At 40.0% G+C, this 25,090-nt stretch overlaps 9 protein-coding genes and 1 non-coding gene across 16 annotated transcripts; 7 read left to right on the plus strand and 3 right to left on the minus strand.

Annotated features, from left to right (window-relative positions):
* Positions 1 to 302: 302 nt before the first annotated feature.
* LOC18024642 lies at positions 303 to 1,249 on the plus strand. Its single transcript, XM_024159705.1, has 3 exons — positions 303 to 722; positions 835 to 921; positions 1,005 to 1,249. The coding sequence occupies exons 1-3, from the start codon at positions 419 to 421 to the stop codon at positions 1,130 to 1,132; spliced, it is 519 nt and encodes a 172-aa protein (XP_024015473.1). The 5' UTR covers positions 303 to 418; the 3' UTR covers positions 1,133 to 1,249.
* Positions 946 to 4,184, minus strand: LOC18025154 (GPI transamidase component PIG-T). 4 transcript variants are annotated; one of them, XM_024159704.1, is made up of 6 exons: positions 3,819 to 4,184; positions 2,297 to 3,493; positions 2,020 to 2,163; positions 1,741 to 1,921; positions 1,393 to 1,639; positions 946 to 1,170 (listed from the first exon to the last, which is right to left on the minus strand). In XM_024159704.1, exons 1-5 carry the CDS (start codon positions 4,041 to 4,043, stop codon positions 1,440 to 1,442), a joined length of 1,947 nt encoding a protein of 648 aa, XP_024015472.1. In that variant the 5' UTR covers positions 4,044 to 4,184; the 3' UTR covers positions 946 to 1,170; positions 1,393 to 1,439. The 4 variants fall into 4 exon arrangements, with proteins under 4 accessions (XP_024015472.1, XP_006407864.1, XP_024015470.1 ...); XM_006407801.2 differs by having other exon boundaries at positions 965 to 1,215; positions 1,393 to 1,636; XM_024159702.1 differs by having other exon boundaries at positions 965 to 1,215.
* A 1,051-nt stretch (positions 4,185 to 5,235) lies between these two features.
* Positions 5,236 to 8,110, plus strand: LOC18025153 (purple acid phosphatase 15). Its single transcript, XM_006407803.2, has 6 exons — positions 5,236 to 5,665; positions 6,036 to 6,227; positions 6,601 to 7,152; positions 7,242 to 7,432; positions 7,531 to 7,809; positions 7,891 to 8,110. The coding sequence occupies exons 1-6, from the start codon at positions 5,383 to 5,385 to the stop codon at positions 8,023 to 8,025; spliced, it is 1,632 nt and encodes a 543-aa protein (XP_006407866.1). The 5' UTR covers positions 5,236 to 5,382; the 3' UTR covers positions 8,026 to 8,110.
* LOC18025155 (E3 ubiquitin-protein ligase RNF34) lies at positions 8,094 to 9,464 on the minus strand. The gene has a single exon (XM_006407804.2). It carries the CDS (start codon positions 9,230 to 9,232, stop codon positions 8,159 to 8,161), a length of 1,074 nt encoding a protein of 357 aa, XP_006407867.1. The 5' UTR covers positions 9,233 to 9,464; the 3' UTR covers positions 8,094 to 8,158.
* Positions 9,465 to 10,055: 591 nt separating this feature from the next.
* Positions 10,056 to 10,137, plus strand: TRNAS-UGA. The gene has a single exon. It is a non-coding gene; the product is annotated as a tRNA-Ser (tRNA).
* Positions 10,138 to 10,235: 98 nt separating this feature from the next.
* On the plus strand, positions 10,236 to 11,689 carry LOC18025156 (60S ribosomal protein L13a-1). Its single transcript, XM_006407805.2, has 4 exons — positions 10,236 to 10,644; positions 10,930 to 11,046; positions 11,135 to 11,222; positions 11,419 to 11,689. Exons 1-4 carry the CDS (start codon positions 10,373 to 10,375, stop codon positions 11,560 to 11,562), a joined length of 621 nt encoding a protein of 206 aa, XP_006407868.1. The 5' UTR covers positions 10,236 to 10,372; the 3' UTR covers positions 11,563 to 11,689.
* Positions 11,690 to 12,122: 433 nt separating this feature from the next.
* Positions 12,123 to 12,713, plus strand: LOC18025157 (cytochrome b5). The gene is made up of 3 exons (XM_024159516.1): positions 12,123 to 12,209; positions 12,307 to 12,373; positions 12,451 to 12,713. The coding sequence occupies exons 1-3, from the start codon at positions 12,123 to 12,125 to the stop codon at positions 12,711 to 12,713; spliced, it is 417 nt and encodes a 138-aa protein (XP_024015284.1).
* A 598-nt stretch (positions 12,714 to 13,311) lies between these two features.
* On the plus strand, positions 13,312 to 19,205 carry LOC18025158 (protein transport protein Sec24-like At3g07100). 2 transcript variants are annotated; one of them, XM_024159168.1, is made up of 14 exons: positions 13,312 to 13,445; positions 13,524 to 14,931; positions 15,065 to 15,203; positions 15,643 to 15,833; positions 16,009 to 16,116; positions 16,199 to 16,402; positions 16,526 to 16,757; positions 16,932 to 17,081; positions 17,185 to 17,341; positions 17,444 to 17,571; positions 17,651 to 17,973; positions 18,058 to 18,246; positions 18,474 to 18,719; positions 18,820 to 19,205. In XM_024159168.1, the coding sequence occupies exons 2-13, from the start codon at positions 13,918 to 13,920 to the stop codon at positions 18,705 to 18,707; spliced, it is 3,069 nt and encodes a 1,022-aa protein (XP_024014936.1). In that variant the 5' UTR covers positions 13,312 to 13,445; positions 13,524 to 13,917; the 3' UTR covers positions 18,708 to 18,719; positions 18,820 to 19,205. The 2 variants fall into 2 exon arrangements, with proteins under 2 accessions (XP_024014936.1, XP_006407870.1); XM_006407807.2 differs by having other exon boundaries at positions 13,334 to 13,445; positions 13,541 to 14,931.
* Positions 19,206 to 19,730: 525 nt separating this feature from the next.
* LOC18025159 (desumoylating isopeptidase 1) lies at positions 19,731 to 21,671 on the plus strand. 2 transcript variants are annotated; one of them, XM_006407808.2, is made up of 5 exons: positions 19,731 to 19,854; positions 20,166 to 20,214; positions 20,305 to 20,402; positions 20,796 to 21,112; positions 21,191 to 21,671. In XM_006407808.2, exons 2-5 carry the CDS (start codon positions 20,206 to 20,208, stop codon positions 21,592 to 21,594), a joined length of 828 nt encoding a protein of 275 aa, XP_006407871.1. In that variant the 5' UTR covers positions 19,731 to 19,854; positions 20,166 to 20,205; the 3' UTR covers positions 21,595 to 21,671. The 2 variants fall into 2 exon arrangements, with proteins under 2 accessions (XP_006407871.1, XP_024015776.1); XM_024160008.1 differs by having other exon boundaries at positions 19,742 to 19,850.
* Positions 21,672 to 22,427: 756 nt separating this feature from the next.
* On the minus strand, positions 22,428 to 24,624 carry LOC18025160 (uncharacterized vacuolar membrane protein YML018C). Of its 2 annotated transcripts, XM_006407810.2 has the most exons (4): positions 24,485 to 24,624; positions 23,564 to 24,362; positions 23,046 to 23,466; positions 22,536 to 22,912 (listed from the first exon to the last, which is right to left on the minus strand). In XM_006407810.2, the coding sequence occupies exons 2-4, from the start codon at positions 24,128 to 24,130 to the stop codon at positions 22,587 to 22,589; spliced, it is 1,314 nt and encodes a 437-aa protein (XP_006407873.1). In that variant the 5' UTR covers positions 24,131 to 24,362; positions 24,485 to 24,624; the 3' UTR covers positions 22,536 to 22,586. The 2 variants fall into 2 exon arrangements, with proteins under 2 accessions (XP_006407872.1, XP_006407873.1); XM_006407809.2 differs by having other exon boundaries at positions 22,428 to 22,912; positions 23,564 to 24,624.
* Between the last annotated feature and the right edge of the window lie 466 nt (positions 24,625 to 25,090).

Consider the following 25,090-nt stretch of genomic DNA (forward strand, 5'->3'; position numbering starts at 1 on the left):
GATTAACGAAATAATCCGTAAATAAGTGATTTGGGCCAAGTTGTCACTAAAAAGAAAAATTGGGCCAAAACAAAAGCCCACTGAATATCGGAGAAGGCCCAGTTAACTGATAAAGTTTTTCCCTTATAACAGAAGGCCCGTTTAACTGATTTGTAATGTCAAGATTGACGAAAAGTAATTTGGGTCAAGCTGTCGTAAAAAAAACGATTTGGGCCGAAATAAAAGCCCACGAATTTTGCAGAAGGCCCATTTAACTGATAAAGAAATTAACTGATAAAGAAATTCGCAAACGCAGCAAAGAATCGCTGGCGGAGGCAGAAGGTTCTAGTCGGAAGGTTTCAGAGAAATCTACAAAGGTACCGTTAGCCATACGAGAAAATTCGGGAAACCTCTTCGTTGGAGCCTCTAAAGCAGAGTGATGGCGGGAGACGACGGTTGGAGGAAGGTCAGACTTTTGTGTCCCTCTTTATCGAAGATTATTGACTGGGTTGCTTGGAACGATCAGAAACTGGACTTTAGGTCCATAGCCGCAGCGTTTGGGCTCGAACCGTCGACGGTGAAGCTCAATGGTCACTTCATAAGCAGAGATATTGATCTAATGGCTTCTTCCGTGACGTGGCAGTCTTTGCTCGCTTTCTTCTCAGCTAAAGGCTTGTCTACTGGAAAAGACGACGCCGATGCTCTCCTCGTCGACGGCAAGCTCTCTAAAGTCGGTACCAAAAGTGAGTTTGGCAAATCTTGGTGTTTTCTTTTCTTGATTAGTTTCCCAAGAAGATTTCGAATCCCTCTTTTTAGTCAGTTATATTTCTTGTTGATACGTGACTTATTTCTCAGGAGCGTACTCTGATCCTCAAGAGGACTTAACCTGCAACGATCTTGGTTTAAACAGAAACAAGAAGTTGAAAGAATATACGTGTTCAGGTATCAACACCTTGTTACACCATGTGGTTTTGAATATCTACTTCTGACTTGTGAGTTTAAATCTGACTTATCATTTTCATCAGTTGGTGAACCTCTGGTCTCTAGATGCAACAAGAGAAAGCTATTGTGTGAAGATACGCACTCACTCAAGAAACTAAAACTCAACATGGATGATGCCTTTGGTAAAATTCCAGTAGGGTCTCTTCTTTGATGTACTTTGGGGACTTAAAGATGTTGCACGAAGAGAGACTGGAGTCAGCAAAACGCCATTAAAATGCAGTTCATTAGTGATGTCTGAAGAGGATAAGAGAAGATAGTGATATGGTTACTACTTGTAAGAAGATAAGATGAGAAAGACAATGTAGAAATAGAGCAGGCTGTTGTAATAGTTGTGGGCCTCTCAAGTATTTGACTAAAAACGAAATGCAAAATTCCAACTCTAAGAAAAAATTTTACAGGGTCCAAAATTACCTTTGTTATACATATGGTACAACTGGTGTCTACTCAAAGTTCTGAGCCTACTTGTCCGTGGAAAAATATTGCCAAGCTGCAGCAGCTCCTGCAACTAATATGAATTTGAAGAAAAGTTTACTAGAAAAGACTGAAGATCGAGCTTCAGGTGACTCAGTCGATGATGATGGTTCTTCAATTGGCCTCCCTCTAATCTTAGCTACGAGTCTTGATAACATTTTCTTAAGCCCACCTGTTTTCTTTCCTGCTGGACAAAACACAAAAAATCACAAACTTGAAGTTAGAATCAAGATAAGTTTTGTCATGAAGTGAGCCTCAAATGATTCTCAGCAGCGTTTGGTGACAGACCTTGGCTTTTGAGAAACCTTTCTTCTTCACCTATTCGTCTACGGAGAACATTGAGCAATGATCCGAAGTACAATGCGAAAACGGTGCATGTGATCGTGATTACGTTGTAAGGCATGCTAAAATCAGGGGTTGTCAAAGGTACAAGCAATACTTCTGTGTAAGAGCGCACTAATGATTTTTCCTGCGACAATCCAGAGGACAACTGAAGTTATTCTATTTGAAGTAGGGCACAAACGCAGAAACTTTTTAACTCTTTTGAGTGTTCTATCGTTTCTCTACCTTTAATTTTGAAAACAAGGGCGATTTGCTGAGTTCTTCTTTGAAATCTAAACTTGCATGATGATCGGGGAAGCTAATCAAAGCCGATGGAATGTCAAATCCTTGGTTAGCATCAGGAGGATATTCATCTATATGTAGAAACCCCTGTTGACCAAATTTTCAGAAACAAATTAGTAAACACAATAGTCTTCTGACACTTAAGATCAAATGATTTGGCGATCAGATTATGATAAGTGAAGAAAAGTACACATGGAAAGTATGAAAAACAAAATATCACCTTATCATATTCTATGGATATGGCTGCCGATTTCACTTGACATGGTAGCTCCAGCATCATCTCCATCATGCCAGATGACATCTTATCCGTAGATGGTGAGACATTGATCTTCTTTAAGACCTCCATGCCTGTCTTCTCTTGTTGATCCACAAAGATTTGAAGAGTATGATAATAAACCTTTATATACCATGGGAAAATCTGGAAAATGTTTGCTTTTAGTGTACAGCATCCATTGGTGAGATCACTGCCCGATAATTTATCCTGCGAATCTGTCGCTTTTAACAAGATGGCTATAGCACCCCTTTCGTTCCCGCTTCCCATTAAAAACCGACTCGCGTGTAATGGAGCTTGTTGGCATGACCACTTTACGGGAAGCTTCCAAGTAAGGCCAAGATCAAATGGCTCGCTGTCACTAGATATGTCAATATCAAATATAAAAAGAAAGCTGTTGATTTCCCGAAGAATCCTGTCTGGCTTAAGGGACAATTCAAAGTCTGCGTTCTTCCAGAGTTCGTGTGCTTCCATTTCTGTATCCATATTCTTTGATTCGTGACCAGAAAGACCCTCCATCTGAAGATATACATTACTTGACTTTGCAAGAACACATCTTCCAACAACTTTTCTCCCGAAGAGGGAGTTAATGGACCAAGTTGGCTGTATATTTGTTCCAACGAAAAGAGTTTCAGGCTGAAGAACAACAGTAAGTGTCTGCTCCAACACTATGCCAGAAGCCAATCCCTCTTGACCAGATTCAACCGTGGATAAATGCAATCTCTGTGAATGGTAAAACCCTCTGTAAACAGATGGCCTATTCATTAATGCAGAAATGCCATCCTTGTCTCTACACGGAAGCAGCTTTAGCCACGGGGTCAAGTTCTCAGTGCAAACAGCTTCACGTGGCAGTGAACCATACCTCAGCTTGTCTGAGTTTGGCCCGAACCCCCATGTAGGAGTTGCATACGACGTGGAAGATTCTAGAAAGTTGATGGAAGCACAAAAAAGCCCTGACAATGCGTGGGTTAAGTTCTTCCAAGAAGTATCAACCTCAGAGTGAGGTACATCAAACACAGCCCACAGCTCGACCCCAACAGGCTTCGCGTTCATGCTTGAAAGCGGGTCAAATCCTCCCCATTGTTCATGGTTCCAACGACCCTGAGTGAAAGATAGTTCCATCTCCTTGACACGAAACTTCTGAACCTGTTTAAGAAAATCATGTTTCAGAGATTTCAGAAAACTAAAACAGCTACACTAAATACAGTCTAAACTCTAGCAAACATAGGTAATTTCCGAAGCTGTCAAGCCTACATCCAAGACCATAAGAGCTAAACAGATAAAATCTTCCAAGATCTTAAACCTCCAATTCGCAAGCAGAATATCAAAGCTAAGAAGAGATGCGAATTTGAGACGACCTAATCGCATCCCACCTGAAATTTCCTTTCCAGCGCAAACGAAAACGAACATTTCCTCCTTAATTTCTAAGCTCAATTCATTTTTTGAGGGAGAAACAAAGACGTTATATTACCAACTGAGAAATAGCCTTGGGGAAGAGATGGTGATGGCGGCCATGTGAGTTTGACGGAGGAGCTCGGTTCTCGAAATGGAAGTGAGCTAAAACTTTGCGATCAGGCAAAGGCTTCAACAGCAATGCCTCGCTGAATTCTTCGACTTCTTTCGACCCGAAAGCGATCGGAATCAAATACGATTGCAAAATTAACAAAGAGATCCAGGTAAGAATAAGTCGGGCCATAATCGGATCCACCGATAGACGCCGGAGTCGGTGACTGACGTATTAACGGAGATCGAGCATTACAGAGTAGGTCGCTGACCTCCGGCGAGGATAAATGCGTTTTAGGCCTAAACGCTGAAATGGCCGAAATAGGAAAGCCTTAAAAAAAAAAAGGAATTAAGGAATTATAAGACCAAAAGAGGCCAATTAATTCCTCAACCAAATTATTCAAACATTGTGAATTGGTATCTACCAAGATTGGACAATACTACTACTAGTTATTTTACAAATTAAGCTACATATTTGGAAAAATAAAATGTAGAGAGAATTTGTCAAATCTTCATTATTAGAGCCAACATAAACAAATTAGCATACTGTATGGTGAAAATAAAAAGGCTAATTGATGAGTGGAACTAACGAAGTTGATTCTAATGCGATAACTTTTTGCGCATTGATAACTCAAACTGACCACCGTTTGTGAACGTTATAAACGATGTTATCATACACACTAACATCAAAATCGTAGATGAAAAATTCAACATTTAGAAAAAAAAAAATATGCTAATATTATAAGGAAGCATGTTATGTGCTGATATTTGACATACAGCTTCTGGGTCATATACGAAAAATTATACTCGGTGTTAAATTCGTGGTTGTAGAATGCTATTCATAAAACTTATAATCATAGTAACATAAGTATGTGTTTATAACAAACAAACAAACAAAAAAAACATAAATATATATGTCGATGAAAAGAATATACAAATCTGTTTTGTATATGCTACACTTGAATGATTTTCGACCTATGCAAGGAAAAATTTAATCAAGATTGAGAAATGAGTACCACCATATTTTAAAAATAAGAAAAATCCAAAATTTAAGATAAAATAACACAACATTCTAACTAATATCCAACATTACTCTACCCAAGAAAAAAATAATAATAGAACTGGCAATGCAAACCAAAACCTGTTAAAGTATCCAGAAAAATACAAAGCAGAAAGGCACAAAAACATTATGGTTAGATTTTTTCCACCACAGAAGATTGGAATAAGTAATTTATATAATCAAAACGTTACTTGTGCTACAAATTAAATATAATACAAATCTCCTCGAACTGCACGGATAATTTACATGTCCGAGAAATCATAAAAAAAACTTCTTATTATTATGTTGGAAAAGATTTCGGTCTCATAATCAACCATAGTTGCGAGTTAAATGTGTAGGGAGTTGTTGTTTAACGACAATGACTAATTAATCGGGCTTTAAACTATACTTTCACAAAACACGTTAAGGCCAACAACAACATAAGAAAGCCGCCCACTAGTATGAAAAGCTCCGCCACCACCCCGTGAAAACGATGGCGTTTCATTGCGATTCTATCACCTTCCTTGGACTTCCACTTCTTCTGTTCTTCTGCCTTCTCTCGCCGGCAAGCTCCTCCGACGATTATATCCCGACAACGTTGGACGGTCCGTTCGTTCCGGTGACGGTGCCATTAGACACCTCCCTTCGGGGAAAAGCAATCGATTTACCTCACACCGATCCTCGCGTCCGCCGCCACGTCACTGGTTTTGAGCCCGAGCAGATTTCTCTTTCTCTCTCCTCCGATCATGATTCCATCTGGGTCTCTTGGATCACAGGTTCATTTTTCCACCTTTTGATCACTTTTTCATTCACTGAAAATTACGTGATTTGTAACTCTCTTGGTCAAGTTAATTCTTTACTTATTTATTTAAGATCTTTTCATCTTAAAAAAACTGAAGTATCATGTAATAAATGCTAACTCTGACATTAGAGGACGAACCTTAATATCTTATCACCAACTCTTTTACGCTTTTTAGTTACTTGTATATTTTTTTTTCTTAGGCAACATTTTAGCTAGTTACTTCTATCTAAAGTTAGGATCTTGTGACTCTGATGAAAACTGACAACGAACTAAAGATAAGATTCTTTCTTGGTAGTATAAGTTTGTATTTAATTATTAATGATATTATTTGTTGGGTTTGAAAGGTGAGTTCCAAATCGGCAAGAACGTGAAGCCATTAGATCCGACAACTATAGACAGTATTGTCCAATTCGGTACTTTGAGGCATTCACTGAGTCATGAAGCCAAAGGACATTCACTTGTTTATAGTCAACTTTACCCTTTTGACGGTCTCCTTAACTATACTTCTGGAATCATACACCATGTTCGCATTACAGGTTCTTCTTTCTCTTTTCTTGTTTTTTGCTATACATATGATATAGGCCACCATTGAGCGTTCGAGTTTGCGTTTGCGTTTCCCTGGTGTGTCTATTTTCTAAATGAAATGACAACCTGTACTAGCACATCAAAAAATAATCTTTTGGTAATTGTGGGAACGCAAACCGAATGTTCTTTTTTTTGCGTTTTTAATCTACAAAATATTTGTAAAGAGTGAAAATGTTTTCGTTTTTAAAATTGTTACTTTATAAAAAAAAATTACATTAATCCAATCGTAAACACACAATTAGCGTTTGAAACAATCAAGACCGCAGCCGTTTAATTGATTCTTGATAAGGGATTTTTTTTCTTTTTTTTTTGGTTTAAACGCAGGGCTGAAACCAAGTACTGTCTATTACTATCGGTGTGGGGATCCTTCACGACATGCTATGAGTAAGATACACCATTTCAGGACAATGCCGATTTCTAGGCCCTCGAGTTACCCCGGCCGAATAGCAGTTGTGGGTGATCTTGGTCTCACTTACAACACAACCGACACAATTAGCCATTTGATTCACAATTCTCCGGATCTTGTTTTATTGATCGGCGATGTGAGCTATGCAAACTTGTATCTAACGAACGGGACAAGCTCGGATTGTTATTCTTGCTCTTTCCCAGAGACGCCTATACACGAGACGCATCAGCCACGGTGGGATTACTGGGGTAGATTTATGGAGAGTCTGACTTCTAAAGTTCCATTTATGGTGGTTGAAGGAAATCATGAGATCGAATTGCAAGTTGAAAACAAAACATTTGAAGCGTATAGCTCAAGGTTCGCTTTCCCTTTTAAAGAAAGCGGCTCGTCTTCTACGCTCTACTATTCTTTTAACGCTGGCGGGATTCACTTTGTAATGCTCGGTGCCTACATCGACTTTGACAAATCAGGTTTAGTATTCTCAAGACTCTGACCTCTAAATTTGCATGTTTTTGCATTATCTTCTAAGGGTTGGTTTTGTCGGTTTTTTTGTGTGCAGGGGAACAATATGAGTGGCTAAAGAAGGATTTAGCTAAATTCGATAGATCGGTAACTCCATGGCTAGTAGTTTCTTGGCATCCACCATGGTATAGCTCGTACACAGCGCATTACAGAGAAGCCGAATGCATGAAAGAAGCTATGGAGGAGTTACTTTACTCTTACGGTACCGACATTGTCTTCAACGGACATGTAAGACCCGAAACATAAAACTGTCTTTTTTTATCTTGGCCTTTTTTATTTAAGTTAGTTTGACTGTGTTTTCTTTGTGTGAAAACGTTTTTGGGCAGGTTCATGCTTATGAACGGTCGAACAGAGTTTACAATTACGAACTGGACCCGTGTGGTCCGGTTTACATTGTGATTGGTGATGGTGGTAACCGTGAAAAGATGGCGATTGAGCACGCTGATGAACCGGGTAAATGTCCTGAACCATTAGCCACACCGGATCCGGCCATGGGTGGAAAATTTTGCGGCTGGAACTTCACCACGTCTGGTAAGTTTTGTTGGGATCGGCAACCTGATTATAGTGCATTGAGAGAAAGCAGCTTTGGCCATGGAATCCTAGAGGTAAATATGGATTCCTAAACGCATCAAAACCAAGTTAGGATTAGTCTCTAAATTAATAAGATTTTTAATTTACTATCGCAGATGAAGAACGAGACATGGGCATTATGGACATGGTATAGGAATCAAGACTCGAGCAGTAAAGTCGGAGATCAGATTTACATTGTCAGAGAACCTGATCGATGTCCCCGTCACAACCGCCTTGTTAACCATTGCTAAGCTCAAAAGTTTAAACAGAAATAAAACAATGTTTTGGGATTCTTTATGTAGCATCATTACAACAAAAATAAATATGGAAAATTTTCAAAATTGTATCCAAAAATAAATAGTAAGTTTTGAAGAGAAATGGTTTCTAAAAGATCTCGAGGAATTCAAGGACAAAGCTACTGCAAACGGGACAATGGCCTTTCTGAGCCATAAGCTCCTTAGAGCAGAGCTTACAAAACGTGTGACCGCAAGGAGTGTTAGTCGCGCCTTTCACTTTCACCTGACAAACGCAGCAACTAACCTCTCCTCCTTCGTGGCCATCTTCTTCTTCTTCCTCGTAATTCTCATCTTCTTCGTCTTCTTCGTATTCGTCTTCTTCGTCCATGGCGTATCTTGATCCTGTTAATCCCATTTGCCGATCCGTCTCTTCCAATAGATCCATCAGCGACATCGTTTGCTTCGGCGCAGGAGCTGCTGATGAGTTCTTCTCCTCCGCTTCTCCTGAATCATCCTCCTCGTTGTCGTCTTCGTCCTCATCGTCGCTTCCGGCCGCCGCTGCTTCTGCTTCCGCCGCTTCCTGCGCCGCGACAGCCTCTCTCGCCGACATCTGTCTTTCTTCCACGAACGTGACTATCGGATGACGGCGTCTGTTATCTTCCTCGCCGTCGCTGTGATCTCTAACGGAGTCGTGCCGTGATAGCTGCGGCTTGAAGCTCCTCGACGGTGGTCCATCTCCCAGGATGTTGATGTCAGCCGAATCGTCCGGGATTTTACTCGACCCGACCCGCATCGAGGATCCGCGGGTGAACATCGGGCGTCCTGAAGAACCAGGTGGATCCGACATCGGAATCGCGTTGATCTTATCGTTGGTTAAACCGGCGGAGTGTGATCGGAACGCCGGTTCAAGGTGTTTGGGATGGTGGATAAGTATATCCGAGGCGGGGATATGAAGAGAAGAGGTCCAAGCAGAACCGGTTCGTTTGAGACGGAGTTTCTCACGGAAAATCTGCCACGTGGTACGATCCTTGTGCCCTTCCTTTTGGTATTCCTCGCGTATGATATCGAAAAGCGTTTGGGTCGTTGTGTGGTGCGGTACGAGAGATTTTTGCGGCAAAGGCGGTGGCGACGGTGGAGATGATGGTATAACTATCTCGCCACCAAGAACAGCGTCTAAAGTTAATCCGGTTAAGGAGTTACTACGGCTCTTTAACGCCGACATTTAACCCCACGCCGTCTCCCGCAACCTTTCTCCATCATCGGAACCCGATCAAATAACGCTCAACAAAATTTATTCAAAATGAATTGTTTCTTCTGTTGACAAATGGAAATGTTACCTCTTGCATCGAATTTAAAGAGTGATGAACATCGTTTTTGATTAGATTGATTTTTTTGTTTCTGTGGATTTGGGATTGTATTTAACTTTTTAACATCTAGACTTATTTTTTCTTTTAACCTCCTTGAATTGTAAGAAAGTTTGTGGGCAAAAGTGTTTTGAAATGGGGATCAATGAGTAAGGAAGAACGAGTCTTAAGGTGAAAAAAAGTATGATCTAAATTAAGAAGTATCCACAAAAAAGTTATTTACTTATTTGTTTGTTGATTATCAGTGTGAATTATTAAGTCTTATGACTAAGGACTAACAGGTTTAATGAAATTTGTGGGATGGAGATCAATTCTACCGTATTAGTATAACGCTTAGTTTCTTAGTCAGAAAGATGCGGATTGATCTTGAAAAGCTTTTTATATGTCGTCTCCAACTCTCCATCATGAGAATTTAATTAATATAGCCTTTCATCAATGGTTTTTGTAGCTGCTGGGATAATATCAGCTGAATAATCCATAAATAGAGTTTAATGTCTAAACCGACATGGTAATCATTAATGTCACCAAAACGTTGGTCCTTAAAAACGTCGAATTTTGCAGTTAAACTTTGAGCTTAGCAATGGTTAAACTTTGACAGAAACGTTGGTCCATATAAGTTTTGTTTTTCCTGAGATATCATAAAACAGGTTATATACAAAAATATAATCACACTAATCAAAAGTCAATATGTCCGAGTGGTTAAGGAGACAGACTTGAAATCTGTTGGGCTTCGCCCGCGCAGGTTCGAACCCTGCTGTTGACGGAACTTTTTAGTTTTTAACCTTTTTATATGTTTTTTGTATTCATTAAGTGCCCATTTGGTAGTTAACTTAACAATGAGGAGAGGTGGGCCTTAAACCCAACGACCAGCGGTCTTGACCCAATTAGATGGAGTAAAAGGGCAAATGCAAAACCCTAAATCGCAAAAGAAGTTCTCTATTGCACTTGTAACCACACCGGAGAAGTAAACCAGCGGCTGATCAGGAGTTTGGTTAGAAATGGTGTCGGGGTCAGGGATATGCGCAAAGCGCGTGGTGGTGGATGCTCGCCACCACATGCTAGGTCGCTTAGCGTCGATTGTGGCTAAGGAGCTGCTCAATGGCCAGAAGGTTGTGGTTGTCCGGTGCGAGGAAATTTGTCTCTCCGGCGGACTTGTCCGTCAGAAGATGAAGTACATGAGATTCCTCCGCAAGCGTATGAACACTAAGCCGTCTCACGGGCCCATTCACTTCCGTGCTCCGTCCAAGATCTTCTGGCGCACCGTGCGCGGGTTCGTACATCCATCTCTTCCTCTCTCTGTATTCCCCGAGTTTTGATCTTTCGCTATTGATTTTAGTAATTTGGTACTGTGAATAGTGTAGCCTGATTGCCCTTTAGTTTTGTAAATTTCTCATTTCAAGTGGGTTTCTGGATGCTTTATTAGTTTCACTAAATACAGTAAATGAATATAGAACAAGAGTTTACATTATTGTTACTTTATTTCTGCTTATTTATTCAGATATCCTCTTGTTGAAAGTACTTGAAGCTAACTTACTAGAGTCTGTATTGTTTTCAGTATGATTCCGCACAAGACTAAGCGTGGAGCTGCTGCCCTTGACCGTTTGAAGGTCTTTGAAGGTGTCCCTCCTCCTTATAACAAGATCAAGAGGATGGTCATTCCTGATGCTCTCAAGTTTGTTCTTTTACCCTCTCAGTCGCTCAGTTTTTCCGATTTTGTTTAATATCATCTCCTAAACCGTTGAATCTTCCTCCTTTATTAGGGTCCTGAGGCTTCAGGCTGGTCACAAATACTGCCTGTTGGGCCGTCTTTCTTCTGAAGTCGGGTGGAACCACTACGACACCATCAAGGTATATATCACACTTCACCTCTTAGATTCTCTTGTTTGCACTTTAATTGATGTGGTGCTTGCTGTGCCTGAATTGATTATCTATAGTATAGATATAACGTGGCATACGAATCTTAGATGCGCATCCGAATACACTTACTTGACTTAGAAGGAGAGATGTTAAGCTAATGAATGTATGTTTGATGAAATATGAGCAGGAGCTGGAGAATAAGAGAAAAGAAAGATCTCAAGTGGTTTATGAGCGAAAGAAGCAACTTAACAAACTCAGAGCTAAGGCCGAGAAGGTTGCTGAAGAGAAGCTTGGATCTCAGTTGGACGTTCTTGCACCTGTCAAGTACTGAATTTTATCAGAATATCGTTGTTTTTGAATGTTTCCTCAAGTTTTGCGCCGACCTGGTATTGTAATATTACGAGGTTCTGTTGTATGCGATTTTTACTTTGTTTAATATAGAGTTTTTTAAAATTTAATATTTGTGTGTATGGTCGGAAAAAGGATTTAGCTACTCTGGTTAAGCCTAAAGCGATATCATGATGGCTCCTTCAAAACCGTTTTCTGGTTGGGACTAGTTTGATTAATAGTGCAAAAATCGCATTAATTTGGGATTAAATGGTTAGTCTTCAAAACTATGGACTTTATTTCTAAATCAGAAAGGTAGTTGAGAAAATAATATAAAGTATAGGGGTCAAAGTGTGAAAGTTGAAAAGAAGAAGAAAAAGAGGAAGGGATGCGCAATGCACTTACGTGAGTTGTGACAACTGACAAAGCGTGGATTCTGGAACCCATACAATCGGAGCGGTTGGTGACAGAGCCGATTTCAAGTCTCAACAATCAGAGAATCAAATAAAAGGACCTCTTTACCTGAAATTGTACACCAGAAACTTTGAAAATCTATCGTTGGAGATGGCCGGAGATGGAAAAGTTTTAGACTTGTCAGAGCTTTCTCAGCACAGAAGCCGCCAAGATTGCTGGCTCCTCATCAACGGCAAGGTCTCCCTAAAATATCTCTTTCCCTTTCTGTTATCAGAATTTTTTCGGAACTTTCGATTTGGTCGAGTTTTGTGTAATTGCGAATATACGGAAACATGTCTATGATGTGACCAAGTTCTTGGACGACCATCCTGGTGGCGTTGATGTACTTTTGTCTGCTTCAGGTAAAAAAGCTAGAAGAATCACTTGAGTTCATCTAATTTTGTAATCATGGTGATGAAAATACAAGATTGGTTTTCAGGGAAAGACGCAACTGATGAATTTGAGGAAGTGGGTCATAGTTCATCTGCAAAATTTTTGTTAGATGAGTTTTATGTGGGTGATATAGACTCAATTCACTCAACCAAGGCCAAGGATTCCAGTACTACAACTTATTCGAATCAGACCGAGCAGAATCAGGCTAACAAGAACTCTGAGTTGTTGTTGACTAAGTTCTTTCAGTATCTTGCTCCTCTTCTAGTCTTAGGATTGGCTCTCTATGTTCTTCTTCTCCATGAGAATTGATGTGGTGGGTTTTGGGAAATTGAGTCATCTGTATGTATTGTTATACAAGACATCTTATATTTAAATTCTGAAAATTACATTACCTTTTCTTCAAAAAGTATGCAGAAATGGGTTATATCTCTCACAGATGTTCAAGTGTGCCACAAATATATTATTTATTTTAATGTAAAAAAATGATTTATTCATTACTCAAAGAAAGAGATTTTATATATTCAACTGAAAATTTATAATGTTTTAGTGCTATTAGTTATTTTTTTCTTTTTCTAGTTGTCTCGACAAAAATAGATTATATTCCTTTGAATTTAAAAGGTCAGCATAAAAAGTGTTTGTTAACCAACATGGTGATCATCAGATCATACATATGTCTCTATATACATCCGGAGAAGAATACATTATTTAAAGGACCTTGTCTAGCTATCAAATGAGCTGCAAGTCACATTCGAATTTCTTTTCCCAGGATTTAATTTGTCTATTTTATACATTCTAGAAAAGATTGATGAAAAATATTTGTATAGAAAAGATAAATAGAGAAAAGCTAAACTGGCTGTGGATGAAGATACAAAACTGTAAGCCCAATTCGTGGCCCATAATACATCACATCGTCTCCTTCGCCGCGCTTGGTTCTCCTATTACGTGTCGAATCTTCTTAGGGTCACGACTCACGATCTATAGCTGATCGCTGTGGAATCAGTTTCGTGCTACGCAGATTCTCGAGCTTTCTCTAAGTTAAAGGTAGTCTTCGCGCTTTAAACATGTCGTATCGATGTCAATTTAGATATTTCAGCTGATATTCAATGGTTATTGATCCAGATCTTTCTGATCTTTAGAAGAAGGGAAAATCACCAACGGAGAGGAAGTTTCTCTTATACGTTTTTCACTGGATATCTATCACCTGGTAAGATCGCCTTGCTCGGAATTGAAAAGTTAAGCAATAGAAACAAGAGAGTGGGAATTAGGCAGACGAGATCTAAGCCAGATCAACAGACGAGAGATCATTGCAGAAGTTCCCAATTTTGAAAGCTGTGTGAAGAAAAATACAGGATTTTGAGAGGCGGATCTGTCCAGTTCGACACTGTGAAAGGGAACTACATCAGTTTATTCCAGAGGATATGAGGTTTCTGTGAACCAATCTGAATCTTGGATTGTAATTGATCTGGTCTCGTGATTCCAGTTTGACAACAGTTTTGTTAACTTGTGAGCTATAATGGGAACGGAAAATCAGGGTTTTCCAGCTAGGACTGCCTCCTCTCCATTCGCATCTGCTCCGCCACCAGGAGCTGCACCTCAATCCGGTGGACCAGCCACCGGATCAGAGACGGTTGGCTTTAGACCTTTCCCACCATCTGCTTCACAACCAACAAGGCCTTTCACACCTTCTGGTCCTCCTATGGCTCCACCAGTTGGTGCGATGAGGCCTGTCCAGTCTCCTTTGGTTTCTCAGATTCCAGGGGTTAGACCTCCACCGCCATCATCAAATTCGTTTCCTTCAACGGCGTATGGTCCTCCTGGTGGTGGCTCTTTCCAGCGTTTTCCATCCCCGCCCTTCCCGGCAGCACAAAACCCTCCTCGTGGTCCACCACCAACTCAAACGCTTGCAGGTCACCTATCCCCTCCGATGTCTCTTCGCCCACAGCAACCAATGGCGCCTGTAACAATGGGACCTCCACCACAAAGCATGACTTCTGGAGGAAATGCTCCTCCCCCTGCTATTCAACAGTCGATGCCTCCAGTGAACCCGTCTTATTCTGGTGGGGTTGGTTTACAACCATCTTTTCCTGGCTATCCCAGCAAGCAGGTATTACAGGCTCCACCAATGCCATTCCAGTCTGCATCGCAGGGCCCCCCGACTACAGTCTCGTCATACCCTCCTCAGGTAGGAGGTTTTCCTCAGCACCCAAACCTAGCAGCACAGCAGAATCTGCATCCAAGCTATGCACCTCCTCCTAGTAACGTTCAAGGATTGGTTGAAGATTTTAATTCGCTGTCCCTTTCAAATATTCCGGGATCGCTGGAGCCAGGACTTGATCATACATCATTCCCAAGGCCATTGGACGGTGACGTGGAGCCAAATTCATTTGCTGAAATGTACCCCATGAATTGCCATTCTAGATATCTACGGCTGACAACTAGTGCTATACCAAATTCCCAGTCTCTGGCGTCGAGGTGGCATCTACCTCTAGGAGCTGTGGTTTGTCCCCTTGCTGAGGCTCCTGAAGGGGTTAGTATTCTATAAGCTAATAATCAAGTCTCTAAAGTCTTTCATGTTTTCATAATCTGGAACTCTTCACGTGCTACATATGAGCCACGTATAACTTTCCCTTATTTGAAAATTGTTGTTTTCATCTGTTCAGGAGGAAGTACCACTTATTGATTTTGGCTCCACTGGCATCATCCGCTGCAGAAGATGCCGTACCTATGTGAATCCTTATGTGACTTTTACAGATTCTGGAAGAAAGTGGCGGTGTAATATTTGCTCTATGCTTAATGATGGTAATTATTCCACATCTTCAGGATTGGTTTGTTCATCAAAGTGCTTTAGAACATCATTGTTGTTTAAATATACCTTGTCTAATGGTCTTGCACTTTTTCCAGTTGTCTTTGTCTAATGTGTTTGTGCTTAAGTTACATGTTCTGGTTTTTCTCTGGTTTTCGTTGATGGGGGAAGGGCTATCTATCAATAGAATTATTGTAAATGGATCTGGTGAAAGCTAAAAGGAAATATTTTTGGTGGTGTATGTTTTTTCTTTTGTGGTGGAATGTTATCTTTGTCAGTATACCTGTGCATCTGATATGAATCTTTGCCTAGTCACTGGATGTCCTTTCTTTACTCTTTATAAATTATTTGACCGCTGGGGCTCTATGTTCAGTACTTTCGGGCATATGCTTATAAGATGAATATTCATAGTTATGGGTCAAATTTCTTGCTCAGTGCCTGGTGAATACTTCTCACATTTGGATGCTACTGGCCGAAGAATGGACATGGATCAACGGCCTGAGCTGACAAAGGGTAGTGTTGAAATCATTGCTCCAACTGAATACATGGTTCGGCCTCCGATGCCACCAATCTACTTCTTCCTCATTGATGTTTCAATTTCGGCTTCTAAAAGTGGGATGCTTGAGGTAAGCATGTTGGATTTTAGTACTCCACCTTGTAATTTTGTTTTGCATTAGTAGTAAGCACTAATCCATGCCGTATTTTATCTGATATCGACTTGATTAGACACGCTCTCTCTTTTAGAGGCAAGCTTTCCTCAAACTTAGAGCTTACACTGACCTATTTTTGCTCCTTTGGCAGGTTGTTGCTCAAACAATCAAGTCGTGTTTGGATAATCTGCCTGGTTATCCCAGAACTCAAATTGGATTTATTACTTATGACAGCACTTTACATTTTTACAACATGAAGGTAAGAGAATTAGGAATACGCATTTTTGTCCTAAAATACTTTAGCTTCCGGCATTTATTAGTTTTGGACCTTGGCAATGCAGTCGTCTTTGAGCCAGCCGCAAATGATGGTGGTTTCGGATCTAGATGATATATTTGTCCCATTGCCGGATGATCTCCTTGTCAATTTATCTGAATCTAGAAATGTGGTGGAAGCCTTTTTGGATAGTCTGCCTCTGATGTTTCAAGATAATGTCAATTTGGAATCGGCTTTTGGTCCAGCCCTCAGAGCAGCGTTCATGGTTATGGTTAGTTAATATGCCATATAAGATGAAAATGACATGATTTATCTAATGTCGGTGTCCTATATGGATCCTCATCTGAAGTTCGTATCAGTTTGTAGTTGACTCTGTTTTATCTCTCTATTTCAGAACCAACTTGGTGGCAAGTTGCTAATTTTCCAGAACTCGATACCTTCTCTTGGTGCTGGGCGGTTAAAGTTGCGCGGAGATGATCCTCGTGTCTATGGAACTGACAAAGAATATGCTTTAAGGGTAGCTGAAGACCCCTTCTATAAGCAAATGGCTGCCGATTGTACCAAGTTCCAGATAGGAATTAATGTTTATGCATTCAGTGATAAGTACACTGATATTGCCTCCTTAGGTACGTGAACGTCATGGTTATCACTGATGTTTTATTTCAGGGGTTTGGAGTCAATGGACAGTGTTGCCTTTTCCCCCTTAAATATTGCTGTTTTAAATAAGGAGGCTTTTTTTGAAAAAAAAAATAAGGAGGCTTTATTAATTTTTATGTAGTATAATGCATTGGTTTGTGTAGGGACTCTGGCAAAATACACTGGAGGACAGGTGTACTATTATCCAGGCTTCCAATCATCTATTCATGGAGATAAGTTAAGACACGAGCTGGCTAGAGACCTTACAAGGGAAACTGCCTGGGAATCGGTTATGCGAATAAGATGTGGAAAAGGTTTAATAGTTTATGATACAATATTTATTTGTGCTACCTGTTACGTCACTCAAGATTTGCTAAATTCGTTGGTACACTTGATCTTATATATTTTTGCATGCAGGAATTCGTTTCTCGTCATACCATGGGAACTTCATGCTAAGGTCTACTGACCTGCTTGCTCTTCCTGCTGTTGACTGTGACAAAGCATATGCAATGCAGTTAACTCTGGAAGAGACATTGTTAACAACCCCGACTGTGTATTTCCAAGTCGCTCTACTGTATCCTTGAATAGTTTTATTTAAAATATACTTGAGTTTGAAGTTTGATTTTCAGCTGGTACAATGCATCATGTAGTTTTAGTAATCCTTAACAGAACTAAGATATACTGCTTCTTGCGGAGAGAGGCGTATAAGGGTACACACAGCTGTTGCACCAGTGGTAACAGATCTTGGAGAGATGTATAGACAAGCAGACACTGGTTCCATTGTCTCTGTATATACTAGATTAGGTAAGATACACTCAAGTTTTTCCCAGTAGCATCATATGTTACTTTGGATACTATTTAATGACCGTTTTTAATCCGGCAGCAATTGAGAAAACTCTGTCTGCGAAATTGGATGACGCACGGAATGCAATACAGCAAAAGATTGTTAAAGCTCTCAGAGAATATCGTAATCTTCACGCGGTGCAGCATCGGTTGGGGTCTAGATTAATATACCCAGAGTCTCTGAAGTTCTTGCCATTGTATGGAATGTCAATTTGTAAGTCTACTCCTCTTCAACGTGGAGCTGCTGATGCTTCACTGGATGAGCGCTGTGCGGCAGGCTTCACCATGATGGCTCTGCCTGTCAAAAAGCTATTGAAGCTTTTATATCCAAATTTATTCCGTGTTGACGAGTGGCTCTTAAAGGTTTGTGCATCTCTATCTAAATGTACACTATCAGACATCTCTTCAGAAAATTTCGTAATCATTTATAAATTCACATATTTGCAGCCATCAGCAGACCATGATGACCTTAAGGACGTATTAAGGAGATTGCCTTTGGCTGCAGAGAGTTTGGATTCTAGAGGCCTTTACATTTATGATGATGGTTTTCGATTGGTTTTGTGGTTTGGCCGGATGCTTTCACCTGACATTGCTAAAAATCTTCTTGGGACTGACTTTGCAGCAGAGCTCTCAAGGGTATGCTCTTTTATCCACAAGCATCATCCTTACATATGAATTTTTTGAACGGGCATGACATCCAATCATTTATGTGCATCAGTAGTATTTTTTCTTTTTGCTGGTTTCCTTACATATGAAAATATGAAGCGGTTTTACATGGAATGATTTATATGCATCGATACTGGTTCCTTGCTTTTAAAGTTTCTGAAACATCACAATGTGTCTTTCTTCGTGGTGGGTCTTAGGTTACACTGCAAGAGCAAGAGAATGGGATGTCAAAGAAACTAATGAGGTTGATAAAGAAAGTGAGGGAGACTGATCCGTCATATCATCCCATGTGTTTTCTGGTGAGGCAAGGAGAACAACCCCGAGAAGGCTTCCTTCTCCTCAGAAATCTCATTGAGGACCAGATGGGCGGTTCGACTGGTTATGTTGATTGGATTCTACAACTTCATCGCCAAATCCAACAAAATGCGTAATAGCTCACAATGGTAAGAAACCTTTATTCCATGTCATAACTGTGCATGCTTAGAGCCACAAGTCATGTTCAAAGCTATTGTATGAAGCGGTTTTCTTTTTTTCCTTTTTCAGATAACTCGGGTGCCAAAATGCGCCTCTTTGCAACCGTTGAAGAACTCGTGAGCTCAAAATCTTCTTCTTAAGCAGGTCCGGGTCATTGTGGTCTGCGTCCTTGGGCATAATGTGTTGTTTTGGTAAAAAGAAGCACTACTTATAATTTTTCTTCATTTGTTTTCGATAGAACTTATCTCAAGTCCAGGCTTTTATTTGCCCAACCAGAATGGTTTTGTCCGTAAGATTAGACGTTTTTGTTTATCCTTTGTCCCCTTTTTTTTTCTAATTTTTCTTGTGCGTCTGTACCGGATTTATTTTGGGAGTTACAGTTCATGAATCTGTCTTAATTTAGGAATATTAACATGATAATTTCTGTTAAAAATTTAAAGTACATTTTATGATTATATCTTGATTCCATCAAGAAGTGACTACATATAATTTATACCAAGATTGTGAATTGGCAAAACAAAGTAGTGTTTGGATATTCACGGACTAAGATTAGATTACCCAAACTCTTTTGAATCTTTGATATAGAATTAATAAACGGCTAAACTTCGCATTTCTTTGATATAGAATTAATAAATGGTTTTTTTTTTAATGTTACACTTCTGTATATGGGTCTCTAATCTTTTATGAGGTTCACGAGAAAGAAAATCGTTTCTGTCTGAATTTGACCAAAGACTTTTTTGGCTTTGTGCATAAGCAACTACTATACTGTATTCAATTGGGAAAGAAGCGAATAATCTTCTATAATTCGGTAACGTTTCTGTTCAAAGATTCTGGTCGGTCGAACCGGAACAGTCTGGTTGGGAGAAGAAACGTTGTCAATATCTTATTGGGTAGTACGTTCTAGAAGGGTATAGAATAGAGACGGTTTGGATATACGACGTCGTAGAAGAATCTTCGAAATTCCCAATCGCTTGCTTTTATAAACCTCTCCCCCCTCTCTGAACCATTGCTTTCGAAGGAAGTTTAGATTTGAGCATATCGACAAAATTTTCCGAGCTTGCTGGGGAAGAAAGAGCGGCGATTTTCCTTCTTTGGGTTTCGTAGGTGATCACTGCCTCTTTTTCGCAATCTTTTTTACCAGCTACATGTCCCGATTTTAGAATCGTGGTTCTAGATTTGATATTTTCTAGATTTGGATTTTCTATTCGCGGGTACTCATATAAAGGTTGTTTTATAGTTGTACGGAATTTGTAGTGGATTTGATCTGCAATAGCTCAAAATCTTATTTGCGGAAGCTCAATTTCGAGGAGGTCTTGTAGTTTTTTGGAATCGCCTGTGGTATTATAGCTTTTTAGATCTGTTCGTTGGTAAATCTTGTGCGGGCGTTTTGACTCTGTGTTTTCTTATAATTTCAGATAGTTGCGTGACGGATATCTAGAGTTTTGTTCTCTAAAAATGGCTGAGGTATGATATCTACTTCATCTCTGGTCCGTAGTTAAATCTGTTGCCTCGTTGTTAGCTGTGATTGAATGGGTGAAATATGCAATATGGCAGGAAGCGCATTGGGTTTCGTTGAATGTCTATGACCTAAGCCGAGGCTTGGCACGGCAGCTCTCGGCATCACTTTTGGGAAAGGTCATCGAAGGTGTATGGTGAGTTATCTCTCTTCGATATCTTTGCACAATTTGTGAAATCTTAATTGTCTAATCTATTGGGTACACTCCACAATAATATCTAGGCCAAATAAAAACTGAATCTTTGACCATTTTGCTGGCTAGTGTTTCATAGGATTTTAGGCTTACGTTTACTTGATAGTCGGGTTTTCAGTTTCAACGCAATTTAGATATGAACGCGCTAAGAGTGAAGAGTTTGGTTGGCTGTGTGTAAGCTTCTGCTTTTGATGTTAACCAAATGTGGTTTTCCTTCGTATATGAACCTGCTTATTGTTAAAAATGTTTTGCTTTGTATCCTTTCCGTATGAGTCTTCTTCTTCGTCCTGAAAGCTTGTATAATAATAACATTTGAGCGATGTATTCCTTCTAAAGGCATACGGGGATAGTTATCTACGGGAATGAATACTTCTTTGGAGGAGGAATACAGCACTTGCCAGCTGGAACAACTCCCTATGGAACACCAGTGCGAACGATAGAGTTGGGTCAGTCACATATTCCTCAAGACGTATTCGAGATGTACTTGCAGGAGATCAGTCCTCGTTACACCGCTGATTCCTACAATTTGCTTACTCACAACTGCAACAACTTCAGCAATGAGGTCGCTCAGTTTTTGGTTGGTAAAGGAATTCCAGACTACATTCTTCAACTTCCCAATGAAGTCTTGAACAGCCCAATGGGTGGTCTTTTAAGTAAGTCTCTGATAACTTGCAATTTTTCCCATTTTGCTCGCCTCTGAACTGGTCTGATTTTTATCTCTTTATTTGCAGTGCCTATGATACAAAACCTTGAAACAACCCTGAGAGCAGGCGCTGTTCCTAATGCTCCACAGTTTAGGCCACAACCTCAACCTTTTGGTGCTTTTAGCAAAGATGAAGGTCCAAAACCATCTGACAACGGAGATCACTTCAAATTTGAAAATGCTTCAAACTCCGACGATGCTAAAACCTCAGATCCAAGTGAAAAGGTGGCACCTGTTGTTGAACCGTCAGCTACTAGTAAAGAGAAGGTTAAAGAGGATCCATTGGGTGATGCTAGGACCAAGATTCAGGAAGAGATTACTCGTGAGTTTGCAGCTCTCATGGCACAAGGCACATTACGAGCTAGCGAGGCAGCTGCAATGGCAACAAAAAGAGTCATGCAAAAGTATGGACATCTCAATGCGACTGCTTAGTCTAATAACAGAGATGAAACTCTTTGTTTATCATATGGTGTATTGAATCTTGAATGATTTTATTAATATTTTTCCAGCTATTAGCATGTTCAACGATTTATACATATAACCCAAAAGAGGTTCTAACTCCATAAAGCCCACTATGACGGCCTAAAGCAAAAAACAAATCGGAAAAATTATGAGCCCAATAACTTACTTTAATGGGCTTACTACGAGGATGATATCGGGTCCAAAAAGCCCACTAGTATGGTCTAAAGTAGATGACAAATCGAGAAAATTATGAGCCCAATAAAAGATTTTAATTGGCTTAATGTCAGGTTAATAGTGGGCTTACAAAAGCCCAGCAACAAACCCAATTGGGCTAAAGTAGATGACAAATCGAGAAAATTATGAGCCCAATAAAAGATTTTAATTGGCTTAATGTCAGGTTAATAGTGGGCTTACAAAAGCCCAGCAACAAACCCAATTGGAAAATTATGAGTCCAATAACTGACTACTGGGCTTACTACGAGGATGATATCGGGTCCATAAAGCCCACTATTGTGGCCTTATAGCAAAAAACCGATCGGGAAAATTTTGAGCCCAATAACAGACTTAACTGGGTTTACTTAGAGGATAATATTGGGCTCAATAAAGCCCATCAGCAAACACAATCGGGGTACTTAAGAGCCCAATAACAGATTTTACTGGGCTTACTGCGAGGATGATATCGAGTCCATAAAGCCCACTGTTTGGCCTTCAGTAAAAGAAAAATTGGGGAAATTTTGAGCCCAATAACAGATTTTAATGGGCTTAATTTGAGGAAATATTGGGCTCACTAAAGGCCAGCAACAAACCCAATCGGATAATGATTTATTACTATGTATTTTCCCAGCTATTAGCATGTTCAACGATTTACATATAAACCACCAACCCAAAAGAGGTTAACAAAAGAAAATAAGAGAACAAAACGACATAAGAAAGAATCATGGTTCTCGAATTTGACACAATTACTACGACACCAGGGTCCTTGAAGAATCTACATCTATGCTATCCGACACAGTCTGGGGAGGATCCGTGAACGAAGTCCCAGGTTCTAACTCAATGGCTGTCTCTTTGGATCTGCAAAACGTCTCTGAAGGAATATTGATGCCTGCAAAGCCAACCATTACGGCTGCAGCACCAATGTAGTCGGTGAAGCTTGGTTTGTTCCCTGATAAGCTGTCTACAATGGCTGCCAACGGAACCTGGATGGTTAGCCCAGCTGTTGCCACTGTGGTTGTTGTTAAAAGTACTGCCTTTGCCCATAGATAGTCACTAAGCACATTATCTAACAAACCTGAAAACACATCATTCAAAACAGCATTCCAACATCAAATCCTAATTTACTGCTTGCGTTATCAAATCCTGTTGTTTCCATATTTGTTGACCATAACTCCAACAGAGCTGAGACAATATAAGGGATCGCATACCTTTGCCAACAACTAGACCAAACTGTTTCAAGGTTAGTGCGTTGAAGCGTTCTCGCTTTGTGAAGTTGAGTATTAGAGCAGCAGGTAGGAAAATAAAGAAATTGAAGAGACCTAGAAACCCCAGGAGCTGAGCCATACTGAAGCGGCCGCTTCTTTCATCATCATCTGGAAGCTTTTTGCGTATAAGAGTGATGTAGGCAGCATATAGCGCAGCTGAGATCAGGGAAAGGATATCTCCCAGAAGAGGGTTTTTAGCTGTTGCAGTTGAGTTGGATTCTGAGTCACCCATACTCACAATTATGGTCCCAGACATACAAAGAAGAACGCTGAAGAGCTTTAACCACGTGAACTTCTCTCCCAAAAATATTAGTGATACCAGAAAGGTGAAAAGGCTTGATGAACTGCTTAAGATTGTATTTGACTGCAATTCACAAAATGAAAAAAGTCATCTTTAAGTCGAGCATTACAAAGTAGTTTTCAGAACAGGGCAACAAGAATGGGGTTTTCGATGTTCTTACCGTAACTGTTGTGTACTTGAGAGAGAGATTGAAAGTGAGCTGTGCCAAAAACCAAAACGGACATATCACAAGGCTAACTTTAGCAACTCGCATCCGTGTCCAACGTCCCTTCTCATCTAATCCTTTGCTACAGATTTCACCACTAACACTGACACTAGCATCTATCTCACGCTCTATATTGTCCAATCCAGATTCAATTCCATCACCATCCTCACTATTTCCTTCCTGTCTCGCCAAAAGCCCTGATCCTTCAGGTGCATCTGATTTCACACCTGAAACAACGTCTTCTCCAAGCAAAACAGCCTTCTCTGATTCGACCAATTCCCGTAAATGCGACCTTTTATTTCTCCAAAACAACAAACTCCCATATGCATCTTCCAGATATCGACCGATCTCAAACAGGGGAAGATAAACGACGAACAGTGAATTACAAATGAAAGTGATCAGGAACGGAGAGACGCCAGCATCCACCACAGACTGGACTACAAAACTGGCTGCAATCCAAATCGTGGCAACAGCAAATATGTATATCAACCCTAATACCCATCTCCATACCTTACTGGACATATCTCTATTAGAATCCCAATTAGGAGGGAACAAATAACAGAACTTGAGCTCACCGATCTCACCGGAAAAAATCAATGATACATTCTACAGCGAATGCTTAAACACCCATTGATCAAAGATCTCTTGCAACGGAAAATCTCCCAGAGATACAAAGAGCCCAAACGAGTCGACAGATTCTAACCAAATCAATTGATCGAATCGAAGAAAACGACACCCGCGTGAAGATGAATACCTTCACACCCACATATATGAGATATTACGATCGGCGTCAGATTGTTCAATAAATGGCGATTTAGAGATGAATCAGTGAGACAGTAAAAGCTGAGTAACCGATAAATCCGATCTAGAACTCACCGAGAGCTCGAGGAATGGTAAATCACAGCCTAGGAGGTAAAGAATTACCCCGAAGAATCTGAGATTTAGCGACGGGAAGGTGATTGATGAAGAAAAAATAGAGAGAAGAGAAGAAGGGAAGAAGAGATTGAGGAAGAAGATAGATGTTATTGTTGATTAATTGTTTGTTCATGGCAAACGCCTTACATATAAGTAACAACAAGAGAGAAATATAATTGAATCGGGTATTCAAGTAAACCGGTTTATTGTATAGATTAAACCAAATGACGAGGGATTTGTTGTTGGTATGTGTTAATTTATATGGTGCCGCTGCTATTTAGCTGCTTTATGAGCTTTCATGGACACCAAAGCTAAAAAATTATGAATCATTTTGAGTAGAAAAAGAAGAAGTTAATTACAAAATAAAGTCCCAAGAATAAGAATCCATGAAAATTTGCATTCTCGAGCTTTGAAAACCCAGCTGGAATATTATACATTTAAACAAAAACAGAACATTACAACACAAAGAAGAAGGTAAGAACGTAACTTCTATCACTAACTCTCTGAAACTTAAAACGAAAGCGAAAAGAAAAAAAAAAAAACAACCAACCCGAAAAATGAAAATCA

Source organism: Eutrema salsugineum, unplaced genomic scaffold, assembly GCF_000478725.1.
Source record: "Eutrema salsugineum unplaced genomic scaffold, Eutsalg1_0 scaffold_13, whole genome shotgun sequence".
NCBI classification, from domain to species: Eukaryota; Viridiplantae; Streptophyta; class Magnoliopsida; order Brassicales; family Brassicaceae; genus Eutrema; species Eutrema salsugineum.